Source organism: Aethalodelphis obliquidens, unplaced genomic scaffold (assembly GCF_003676395.1).
Source record: "Aethalodelphis obliquidens isolate GAN/ISIS:26980383/991018 unplaced genomic scaffold, ASM367639v1 scaffold6, whole genome shotgun sequence".
NCBI lineage: Eukaryota > Metazoa > Chordata > Mammalia > Artiodactyla > Delphinidae > Aethalodelphis > Aethalodelphis obliquidens.
In genome coordinates, this window is record NW_020837950.1 from 44,167,474 (window position 1) to 44,180,650 (window position 13,177).

Sequence of the window (13,177 nt, forward strand, 5' to 3'; positions counted from 1 at the left end):
GTAGAACTCGAAAACTCTCCTCCACCCCATAACAAGAAGCAATTTTACTTCCTAACCCTATTAGTCCTTCAATAAAGAACAGATGAAAAATGTCTTCTGAATGTCTTTTTGAAAAGATACCATGCTTTCCTTCCCACTGAAATACGAGAAGCAAAAGTCAGACCAAATCTGTCCCCTGGGAAGAGTTACTCTGGACTTTGCTAAAGGGATAAGATGAGTGTTATCAGATCTGCATAACATGGTCAGACAAGAGCCTGTGTCACACCTTCCCAAGCTCGCCCATGCGAGCATGCCCTGTGTTTAGAGTAGACCTACAGATGAGAGAAAAATCAAAAGTCAGGTCTGTTGTTGACACTTGCTGTGTCAGTAACAGTGGTTCAGCACTGCTGCCGTGAATACCTCAGTTGGTCCAGCATACATCATGGGAGATGGGAAGATGGCCACCACTGTGGTTTCAGGATTCAGGACTCCTTCCTCCAGCACTGCAGCATGCTGCTTCATACGCCACATCAGAGGAACATCATCGTCCTTTGTCCAGCCACCAAGAGGGTGAAGGAGAAGGACAGGGCGCCGGTAGCCCCTCTCTAGAAGTTGCTTATGGGTATCCTGCATTAATAGAGCATGGCCATTGTGCACCGGGTTGCGTAACTGAAATGCAAAGACAGCATCTGAAAGAGAATATTCAGAGTTAATAAGAGTCCTTTTCTAACAGATTCCCTTCCAAAGGATAAGCAATGCTTCTTGAAGCTCGATGCTTAGGATTAAGCAAACACGCATGCCTCAGAATCAGAAACTGGTGAAAACCATGTACCGCGCTGACCATGTACTCCAAGGCAACACGATACAGCAATTATTACGTTACAAATCTTACAAGCCTGAGCATGTGTCACATAGTAGTGATGGATTTATAACAATTACTTTCTGAATTCATGGGCAACCTGAGAATGATAATCAGACTTTCTGGCCCTAACATCTCGGTTCAACTGCTTGCAGTGGATATAAATTCTTGGTCTAAGCCTTAATTACCCATCAAGTCAATCCTGCCGTTGGATCTAAGATACTCCTTTACTGAAGGAAGACAGAAAGACAGAGATATGTAGAGTTTAAAAAATTTACTTACTACCCAAATAAGCTCATTTATACTGATTACTCTGCTTGAGTGGAACCCAATGTTGTTTTGTGATGCCAGGTCTCGATTTTGGATTATAGTTTAGCAACAACAATATCCCTTACAAGGACCATTGCTATTACTCAAATGTTGAAAACTGCTGGATTAATTAAACTGCTGTTTAACTATGGAACATCTGATTACAACCCTGGCTCCGCTCCTACATGGGGCTCTTGCTATCAGAAGACCTTTCTTAGAAGGCATGGTTCCTTGGAGTATAGAGTAATTTCACAGAACACAGTTAACAACGCAGTTAGAGGAGCTCTGTATTTGATGCCCTCACAGTATCTGATACATCATCACGCCGTGTTGACCCAATCTTGACTCAGAGAGGAACAACTTCCTCTTCCTGCATAATTTTAAGCCGAATAGTACAACATCCCCAATCTAGTCTCAGTTCTGACCCTCTTCTATCACCGTGACAAAAGGCACAGAAAGAAAACTATGGCGCCCTACTTGACCAGGAGAGTTTTGGGGACACATCCTGTGATATTCCAAGATTTAGAGCATTTTCACTATGCTTTGAAGTTCTCAAGTTACCTTTTCTTGAGAAACAAGGCTGGTTTTCACCAAAGAAATAGCTGCTAGCTTTTATCTGCTAGTTTCAGCATGCTGCAAATACTGTCAAATGATGATTTTTTTCTAATTCCATCATTCCATCCACACTTATTAGTTGAATTTCTACTATAAGTTAGAGTTTCCACTTCTCCTCCTTATATGACATAAGGTACAAAAAAGAAGTCTTGATACAAATATGTGAGTATTTAAAATTATGCTGCTTTAAGGAAATGGGAGGAGGGGTACAGACCGGAAAGTTTTTCTATCCTTCTGCAATCACTTCAAATTTTGGATATAGTATATGGATTTCAAAAGATTTCAAAACATCCCTTTTAGCCATTAAGTAGAACTCCAGAACTCCCCTTCCCCAAGACCAAGAAGGAATTTTACTTCCTGACTCTATTATACTCCAGTCCTTCCAAAAAAGAACAGACGAAGACTGTCTCCTGCATATGAGCACTAAGGCTGCTCCATTTGGGGGTGATTACTGCCTGAACTGAACCTGCATTCTGATTCCGGCCTAAGTCTCATCAGCAAGTTTAGTGCTCTCCCCTCTCTTCCCTTCCCTTTGTACTGCCCATTCTTTGTAAACAGCCTTGAAGCACAACAGACACACTTACTAAGCATTAATAAATCCTACTACTGGGCTAATGTGAGTTACTGCACTGATGGAGAGGTTGGGGGCGAGTGGCTCCAGGCTCGCACCACGGGGAGGAAAGAGAGTAAGAGGACTCTGGCCCAGCACAAGCCTGTAGCACCAGGGCCGAGGAGATGCCTGCGTGGTAGGGGCAAACAGGGCCAGGGCTGAGAAGACAGCTCATTTGCCTGGGAGCGTAAACAGAGCAAATAAGAGCAAATAAGTAAATAGACTGAGTAGAACGGCAGCCAGGATTCTCACTGTGGGAGAGGAGGCAAAAATACCAAAAAGAAGAAAGGCTAGAAAAGACCGCGTGGTATTGGATTAGGGTTGAAAATGGCAGTGTGACCTCATGGTTTTCAGCTACATAGACAGATATATACAGGAACAGATATAAATGTGTGTGAGTGTACGTGCTTATGCACATTTCTTGGTTCTGTCTGCTGAAAGGTCCTACGAGCAATGACTACCCAGTGGCAATGAGCAAAACTAAAGCCCAAATCTTACCTTCTCAATACTATTCCTCACTTAAAGCAGGGTTCCTCGGCAAAATGGCCAATTCTAGGGCTAGGGCACGGAAAGTACAACATGAGCTGGAACGTCTTTTGTGTCATAAGGAAAGGAAGTGCTCAGAGAATAACGAGGACTTGTCAAAAGGATACAGCAACCAGTCTGACACGGTCCCAAAGGCCAACCTAGGACAAGCTAAGTATCAAGTAAATAATAATATTAATGGATTGTAAATCACCGAGTAAAATAGGAACCTGTAAATCCAGAAAGAATAAAATAAATGAAAAAAACGAATAGAGGAGAAGTCGGAACTCTAACTTACAGTAGAAAGTCAACTAATAAACGTAGATGGAATGATGGAATTAGAAAAATCACCATTTGGTAGCATGTGCAGCAGGCTAAAACTAGCGGATAAAAGTTTGATGACAAGGGGATATTTATGGAGTCTCAAGATCTCTCCCCCAAAACACCTGTTAGTACATATAAAATAATTTGTTAACTTTACAGCACGAAAACCTGGTAAACGTGATCTTAAATGATAAAAGTTAACTTTGAAAAAGTTAGCCTCGTCTGTAATAGGACAAAATCAAAATTGTGAGCCACCAAGTATGACGCCCCAAGAATTCAACATTGTTTCCTGCAGGATTCCTGACAAAAACGTGTAACCGGAACCTAATCATGAGGTAACAGCAGATAAACCCAAACTGAGAGACAGTCAAGAAAGTAAACGACATGACTATTCAAAAATGCCGAAGTTGTAAAAGACACGACAAAGACTCAGCGACTGTTCCGAATGAAGTAGACGAAAGAGACATGACTGACATCCCGAACCAGGAAGGAAAGGTGGCAAAGAGAAGATTTTAGTTGTCATTGTTGGTTTTGTGATAAAAGACATTATTGGGACAGTGGCGTGATGTGAGTGAAGTGCACAGATCAGACAGTATTTTATCAATGGTATTTTCCTGAGTTTGATGAGCACACTGAGGTTAGGTAGGAGACTGTCCTTATCTTCAGGAAATACATATGGAAATGACTAAGGAGTAATGAGGCATCATGTCTGCAACTTTCAAAGAAAGTGAGAATGAGAAAGCAAAGAAATATAGTGTTAATTATGGAAACTGGGTGAAGAATATATAGGAGTTCTTGGTACTATTCTTGTAATTTTTCTGTAAATTTAAAATTATTTCAAAATAAAAAGTTAAAAAACAAAGTAAAAAATTATGACAGGAGATATATGAACTGGTTATAACATGTAGATTTTATTTAGATCCTGATTCAAACAGACTATAAAAAAAGAAATGTGACTACTATGAAATTATCAGAAATATAAACACTGACTAGATATTTGATAGTATTAAGAAACTATTGATATTATTATTATTTAGGTGCAACAGTGATATCATGGTTGTATTTTTTAAAGTCCTTACCTTTAAGAAATACTTTCTGAAATATTTAGATGGTAATGACATAGGGTTTGAGATTTGCTTCAGAATAATATGCAGGGATGCAGTGGGGTAGGTAGGGGTACAGGTGAAACAAGAGTAGCCAAGAGTTGGTACCACTGAATTTGGGTTAGAGGTATATAGGGATTCATTCACACTATTGTATCTACTTACAGATTAAGTATCATATGTTTCAAATTTTCCCTAATAATTTTTAAAAGAGAAGATACGTGTAGAAGCAGCACTGCTTTGGAACATGATATTTACGGGTTCAAATTACAGGTCTAACAATTTTTAACCATGGACTGTGGTCTTCAAGGACTTAATTTCACTTTTGACATCTTCGTAGTGGGGATGATACTAAGGTTACTGTTATGAAGATAAAATAATATAAAGTACCCAGCACAGTGAGATGTACAGTGCAGTCACTTAAAAATCTAAGACAATTCATTAAAAAAACCCAAAAAAACACCATATCTAAAAGTTCCTGGCAGGAAATTGAACCCACTGTTCTACTGGTGACTCAAGGTCTACTCTAGTACGAACCAACACTCCAGTGAGTGTTTCCAAGAGGAGGGTGCATTAGCTCTGTGCTGCAATATGCAGCCTTCGCCTTCCTTAATCAGGAACAGGTGCCTAACTGTGAATAGGACCCCTGGGTAATACATCTCAGGTGTATGATGACTACATTCCTAGACTCCAATCAGGTCAAACCTGATTTTGTAAAACTGCCATTTAGCAAGATTATTTATATGAACAGCATGTGCAAAAGGAAACATAAATAAATTCTGTCTCAAATATACGTATTTCACAGATTCTAATAATTCATCTACCTAGGTTTCCTTTCCAAAAAGAATTAATCTAGCTCCACACTGAACATTTAACAGATAAAGTTAAGATGAATGACTTATTAAAAGTTTACATTAGCAGCATATAAAGGATTTTGCTGCCAAAATTTCTTCCAGGTAGAATTATTTCCTTATTATCAGTTCCATTCAGAAATCCAATGATCATTTGCTCTGTCTGCCCATTTTTTCTTGCCAATATTACCAGGCCTTTCCTAAACTTCCAGCCTTTTCAATCCCTTGTAACTATTTATCAATGAATTACACAAATGGCTTTAACTGCCTGTAGCTCCAGACTGCATTTTCATCCCTACCATCTGGTTTCCCCACTAGAGAACTTATGTGGATGAACAATGTAATGGAAGCACCTGATCCACTGGAAGCTTACATTCCCAAGGTATTGTCCCAACTAACATAACCCAGTATGCATCACCATCATATTCTCCTCCAACAATTTTCCATCAAGGATGGAAAAAGAATAATGGGCCACTATGGACCTGGGGCCACTGATACTTAGAGCAACTTTCAGTATTTCTTCACATTCTCATCCCCATTTTCTAAAGGACAAGTGAATTCCCCGTTGTCACACCATAACTGGTAGAAAATACTTGTCTTTTCGCTTATAACTCTTTATGGATTAGTTTAAGACTGCTTTACCTAAGATCAGGGTTTCAACCGTGTTTGAAAATGGGACATTATCTTCAAAATGACTGGAATTTAATATTAACATTTATGATTTCCATTTCTTTCTAGCCTTCTGCCCCCATCCCTGGGAAAGGACCAGGAATTCCATAATTGTGATTTACAGAAATTACACTGTGAAGCTGCTGGTGCCGTGCACAAAAACAAATTTTTTCCTTCAAGAGCTAGAGTGAATATTTTAAGCTTTGCAGGCTATGGGGCTTCTGCTGCAACTACTCAACCCTGCCGAGCAGTGCAAAACCAGCCACAGACGATGCATAAGTGACTGTGGATATTTCCCAGTAAAACTTTATTTACAAGAACTGGCAGCGGGCCAGATTTGGCGTGCAGGCTGTGGTTTACCAACCTCTGAAAGACAAATGAAATTCGGGTGATGGAAGTAAGAGCACTGCGACCAAGACGCCTGGTGTGAGCAGAAGTGTGGAGGCAGGAAAGCAGATGCGTCTGAGGACACAGAATCGTCCATCTTGTCAAAGATGGATACAAAGCCTAGCACGTGATATCACACAGAATTTTGAATGATAGGTTAGGAGGGATACTGTGTTCCAAACAGAGATTGTGAGTTAATCAGTAATGTTGCCCAGAAAATTAGGCTAGTAGACTGTGCGGGACTGAGCTGAGGGAGGGTCAGTGGGTGGAGTGGGGAGACAGCAAAATCAGAAGGCTGTGGCACAGAAACGTGCTCCCATATTTTCCATATAAAATAAACCATCCACCAACTCTTCCATTCTCCCCACTCACTCAATCTATTCCTCCCCCAGGATACAGACAGGCTCGTCTGACCAATGACAACCTACACAGTGGGAATGGGGTCACAACGGCAGAGACTGGCGCTGCCCGCTCCCTCAAACCCCTCCCCGGTGCTGAGGTCACTGAGCAGCGTTCTACGTGTTACTGACTCACAGATCTACGTCATCTGACCGAAACGCCCCTAAGCTCCAGACCGTCTCTCCACCTGCCTCATAGCACTCCACGGGCACCTCAAATCACCTCCCGCCAGCCTCCTCCTGCACCTCTGGTCCTCCTCCACGACCTCTGAGCGCAGGCACCACCACCCACTGCAGAGCCTCAGACTCTGGAGGACCACTGCCATCCTCCACACGCACTGCATCGCTCTGCTCCCTAAACCTCACTAAACCCTGCTTTCTTCACTCCCCATGCCCACGTCAGCCCTTCATCCCTGCTTCATGAGACAACTGGTCCCCCCTGCAACCCCATCTAGCCTCCATCCAGCAGCCAAAGCAGGCAGGGGGGCAGGGAAGAAAGGAGTTGGGACAGGATGAAAATTCTGTTTTAGATACACTGTCCTGGGGGGACAGTGAAACTGGTCCTGCCCCCAGGAGCTTACACTCTAGTCAGCGGAGGAGAAGCAAACATTCACTTATCAGAGAACAAATCCATGTTAGAAGGAATATACTTCCTTCAGCTCCAAGAGGACATGATTAGATCTTTGTTTTCAGAAGCTAAGTCTGGTGACAATGTGAAGGATAAAGTGATGGAAGAAAAGAACGGGAATGGAGTCACTCCAACTAATTCCTTCCTGCTCTGCCACACGGTGAGTATGAAACCCCTGGCAAACCCAAAAGGTACTTTCCTGTTTTAAAGTCCTGACCTCTCTGCTGCCTCTGACATAAAAAAAAAAAAAAGACTATGCCACTGTCTTCATAGCCTCAAGGCCTGTTAACCGTGGCACCAACCTTTTCTATTTCATCTGCCTCTTTATGCTTTTTCTTTAGTAAAAACCATGAAACACTGAAGAAAACTTGGAGGGGAAAAACCACCCCAAATGCACTATCTTAATATAACTGTTTTTGGGGTTTTGCATAGTCTCCTAGTTTTTCTCTTTACGCACACGTTTTTACATAGATGTGATCAAATGTGTATGACATTTTATATTCTGCCTGGCCCATTTTGGTCTAGTCACCTGTTTCTGACATCCTGTAGTCCTCTCAGAGCCACAGAGTTCATTGCTGGGTCCTAGGAAATTCTTTCTTTACGTACTCATTCAGGAAACTTACCCCACTTCGCCTGGATTCAATTACCACGTGCATACAGATGGCTTCTGTTAGCTGCATCCCTAAGTCCTGCGCTTCCAACTCATCAGTTACAGAGACTTACTAACAATGTTTCAATAGACGCTGCTCATTACCACCCCACCCCTCAATTCCTTCACCTTCACTTACCACCCTCACATCTCAAGCCAAAAGCAGGTCCAGCTGCTGAAACCTGCACCTTCTCCTATACCTCATGTCTAAGTAAAGGAAGAGCCCCGGACTACAGTTTCTCTCCCTCTCCTCCGGATTCGACACCATCCAGTCCAGGAGCCAACACACCATGTTAACAAGTACGGTCTGATCCCTTTCCCTCCAGCAGACGGAAGGGGAAGAAGACAGTGAAGAAGGTTCTTCTCAGGATGCGCTGATTTCTGACAGGGGAAGAACGGCAACCGTGAGTGTTTTCTGGTGGTGGGAGGGGGCTGGGCCCTGACCCCCAGAATACATGCAGGACACAGGCTGCCTAATCTAGCGCCATGGCCACGGAACCTTGATGTGGCACAGTACAAACACTGGGCTGGACCCCTGTGCTGCACTTTCTCAGCGAGGGGTCCGGGGACAACTGCAGCTCCCCAGCAGGGCAGCTGTGGGCAACGAATGAGCTGGTCAGCAGGGGAGCGCTGCTAACTCCTTCCCCCAGATTTCTCAGACCTGCGCTTCGCTGCCCAGCCCACAGGCAGAGCCCTGGCCTGCATCCCAACCACTAGACCCAGAATTACAACATCCGCCTGCTGTCTTCCTTTCAACTTCTCTGAAAACTGGCCTGCATACAGCAGTAATTGATAAGTCTTCTCTTGCAGTCCCACGCAAGCTCTATTATCTGCCACTTTACCCCAAAGCTCTAAGTACAGGCATTTCTGATTTTCCCCAAATCAATACAGTAGCTGAACAAGAGAGTCCTGACAATCACTCCAGCGTTGCTGGGAGGCAGGCTGGGGTGCACGCACGCTATGTTTCTGTGGGAGTTTTTTGAAGAGAGCTGGAAATGAGAAAGAGTTTGATCCCCCTCCTCCCTCGGGACTGTCATTTCTTTTACTTAAACTGCTCATGAGGGGGGAAAAGAAATCAACAAGACAGGGCTAGGCTACTTGAGTAAATATGAATAGACTAGAATTTTTCACCAACAGGCACTCTCATACCCCATAATACGGCAGCAAGTTGTTTCTCTTTCTCAGGACTAGAAATGCTTTCAAATTAGAGTGAAAAATAATGTTGGAAATAAAGCTTTTTTGCCAGCTGGACACTGTACTGCCTGTTCTCCACTCCCCTTCCTGTCCAGTCCTGTCTCGTGCCTCTGTGCGCGTGTGCACATGTGCATGTGTGTACATGTGCATGTGTGTGCGTGTTTGGGGGTGGGAGTGCTGTACTCCTGCCTCCATACGGGAGACACCAGTAGGCAACCAGAGGACGGAGGACAGAAGTCTCGCCCCAGTAGCATCCTGCTTCAGCGCTGGGATCCCAGCGGGGTCTACACCCCGGACAACTAGCTCCTGCCCGGCAGCCCCTTGCCACAGCTCCAGCTCCTCTTATCCCACTTCAGAAACAATGCTGCCTTCCGATGCCCTGCAGGAATGGTCATACTACCCCAAATTGCTAGTCCCCGGATGCCTCATCATTCTTTGGCGGTTCCCTCAGCCCTGACCGCCCATCTTTAAACACTCACGTTGTCAGATAATGTTCACAGCCTCATCTGAGTGGGCCTTGACCTGACTGACAAGAGGCTCCGTCACCCAATCTCAGATTACAGCATCTCCAGCCCACTGCCACATACAGGCAAGAAAGCCCAGTGCCTTCAGAGGCAAACTATCTGCTTCCACCTCAGCTTTCTCAGGCATCTGTTGTTCCCCACTTAGCCTAATATATCCATCTACTGTCTCTATCCATTCATTTAAAATACAGTCTGTGGTTCAACAACTTGACAAAGCTTTCTCAGATGTATTCAACACTGTGCTACCACATACTAGCTTGAGAGAAATGATGTCAGCGTTTCCCTTTGTAACCCAGCAGGACACCAGTACCCTGTGTGTAATAAACACTGACTGGCTCTTACTTGGCTTAAGTGAAATTCAGTCTTTCTTTCCAGGATAGTGGTCAATCATCGGTGGTTCAAAGAACTTGCCATCTGGAACCGTGTCACCTTGCAATCACTGACGTGGGTATTAAAGACCTCTCAATCCTTCCAGCTACAGAATGGTCTAGAAACAGCAAAACTGATCATATCAATGTGCACAGGATAACAACCCACACAGGGTAATCAAAGATTACCTAATATTCCCTAAGACGAGGGAAGGAGAAGGAGGGAGAGGTAAGAATAGAAACCCTAAGTAAAAGAAAAAAAAATATTCCCCGTTTTCCCTCCCTTGAACTATGATTTGTACACAAGAGTAAATGACTTGTTATTGGCTTCCAGAAAGAGTTGAATAAGAACTATAAAGGGACCTCCTCAGTCTGTTGCTTATTTGCCTTAGTCTAAAATGGAAAAGTAAACAAAATAACACTCCATCATCTTTTTTGCTGGATTTAAGGCTAATAACCAGCTCTCAGCTACTTTAAACAAAGTTGCAATCACTCATTATGCAACAAATCCTCTAAATGATTTAAAATGTTTGGTACACAAGGAAGAATGTAAAACAGACGTAATATAAAGTCTTGGATTATGAATGATAATTTCTTGATAAGACCCCTCAACAGTGCTAAAAATTTATTTAGTAACACGAATTCCAGATATAAATTATTTTGAAAACAAATTAAAGTAAGCAAGGCGGTCTCAGCAAGTCCTCAGTGAAACATGTCCTGTTCACCAGAAAAAAAGAGAGAAGTCTACACATATTAAACTATCAGATGCTTCTGGATGGAAATAAACAAAGACCCAACTAGAAGTGTCTTATACAACTCAAACATGCATTAGGTCTTTGAATAACAAATCTGGATACAGATGACCCAAGGGCTGGATCAGAAACTCAAACAATATAAGATTCTTATGGATCCTCACGGTACAAAATGGCTACCAGAGCTCCAAACACTGCACCCTTACATGACAGCATCCAAAGCAGGAGGAAGAGGAAGGATGGGAAAGGATAACTTTTGTCCTAAGACAGTTTCTTTTCAGGAAGGAAAACCTTTCCCAGAAGCCCCACTTGCTTACATCTCAAAGGTCAAAACTGACTTACACACGGACCTTTAAGTCACACAGTGACAAAAGAGAATACGGCACCATCACTGACTTGCAGCAGTCATAATACAGTTCATGACACAGTCCTCTACGACTGGGCCCAAAACGTGTTAGCAAGAGAAGAAAACAAGCTGCTGTATTAGCAAGCGCCGAGTGTAATATTCGGAGAAATTCCTGCACAAGTAGTTTAAGCCAAATATGTGCTTCAAATTCAGAGGAGAGGAATAAAATTCGGAAGGAAGAACGGGGCACCACACGATCAAATACCGTAAGGGGGCCAAGCAAAAGATGTGCATGAACGAGGCAGGCTGGTGGGGACTGTGGAGGTCTGAAGAGTGTGTGTCCATCTCGGGCCTCCAGTGCTTGATCCCTTTCACATCATTTCAAGTATCAGCTAATTACGACACAGCTTAAGAAAAAACAGATACTCTTTCTCTTCCCTTTACTTGTATGCCCTTTACTTACTGGTAAAACTAGGTTCCAACTCACGTAACAGAAATAATGACACCTTAACCTCTTGCTGTGTGCCAGGTACTGTTACGGTGCCTAAGCATCTTAGCTCATTTCACTTTTTAAAAATAAAAACCTATGTGTCGGGTACCATCACTGTCCTCATTTGTACAACTAGGGAACTGAGCCGTAGAGAGGAAACCCCTTTCCCCACAACCACGTAACTTCTAAGCGGTAAAGTAGGGGGCAGTGTGCACACAGGACTCTGAATGACTACCAAGGATCTGAGAGGTCACAGGACCTAAACACAACTGATGAAATGGGAGCTCTTGCCCAGATTCTGGAGTCACTTGGGAAGGCGGGCTTCTGCTTAATAAATACGGCTGGGTGGCCAGGTAGTCCCTTAAAAGGCATCCATACCCACCTGACTTTTCTCGGCCACATCTCCTCAATTTGTACACAGAAGATATTTTAAAAAGCAGCACCAATGCTTAGTGTTTAACCATTTCTGTAGTGGGTGAGAATTCACTAGCAGCATGATTGTAGGAGGCTTCAAATTCTTCAGACCTTAAAAAACAGCCTCCTAAAATCTACAGCGAATGCTGTGGCAGGCCCCCGGAATTTGCAAGTGTGGGCGCACCCGTGTAAACACATCATTTACCTACTTCTGTGTAAAACATCTGCTAATCACAGATGTCTAATATAAAAATCCCTGTCCTGGGGCACTTTCTAAGACAGTATTATAAAGAACAGTTTCTACAAACTCTCTATATTTACTGCTCCATTTCCTCCTAATCCAGAAATCTGAAATCATGATTAACCTACTCTTCAACAACTTTTTCTGTTATTTGTTGACAGTCTCTCTCTTCTACACCATAAACTCCTGTCTTATTTATTTATGAATCCTCAGCACTTGGTACTCTGGCATATCAAGATGCAAAACAAACACTTGCTGAATGAATAGCAAATGTGATACTGTTGTTCTATTATTTTCTGCAGTGGTACATTCCACTCCAATAAGACATTCTGGGATATAAAGCACATTGATATGAGTGAACTACATAGGGTGATTCAGACTGACTACCTTTCCTTACATATTCCATTGCTAAATTTACCTTTACTCCTCATTCTGTCTTACATTTTAGCAAGCATTGGAAAAAATCTTCAAGAACCTCCCCATCAAGGAGAAACTCCAAGTAATCCCATGTTAGATAATTAGGTCCATGTCTTACCTGCATTCATGTCTTTAAACTTCTGCTTTAGCTCAGTAGGAGTAAGACGGTACTGATCAAGACCATCATTCCAATAAATTCGGTCCAAGACTTGAAGATCTCCTCCAATCAGCCAATCTCCTTGTTCCATAACCATCTAATGGCAAGAGAAAGGAGATAATTTTTTTTTAACAGGAACCAATATCAAAATAAGTGAGAACATTTCTCTCATACAAGCTAAATATACCTGTAAACTACTCTCATCTTAAGGTCAGTGGTAAATCTGTTTGGTTTATCAACTGAACTGGCATTAGAGATGCTGTAGAATTAGAATATATTTTATAATTTCACAAAGGATTTGTGACGCAGCTATTATATTTGCATATGAAACGCAAACAAAATCAAAATGAATAATTACGATTTTTTTA

The 13,177-nt window shown here is 42.6% G+C and overlaps 1 protein-coding gene across 6 annotated transcripts in view; it reads right to left on the minus strand.

Annotated features, from left to right (window-relative positions):
- Window positions 1–13,177, minus strand: part of PAPSS1 (3'-phosphoadenosine 5'-phosphosulfate synthase 1) — a 109,415-nt gene that overhangs the window by 32,916 nt on the left and 63,322 nt on the right. For all 6 annotated transcript variants that reach the window (XM_027103453.1, XM_027103455.1, XM_027103456.1 and 3 more), the window contains 2 exons: window positions 12,771–12,906; window positions 400–668 (listed from right to left, as the gene is read on the minus strand). In XM_027103453.1, the coding sequence (XP_026959254.1) occupies window positions 400–668; window positions 12,771–12,906 (405 nt within the window). The remainder of the gene's footprint in view (window positions 1–399; window positions 669–12,770; window positions 12,907–13,177) is intronic.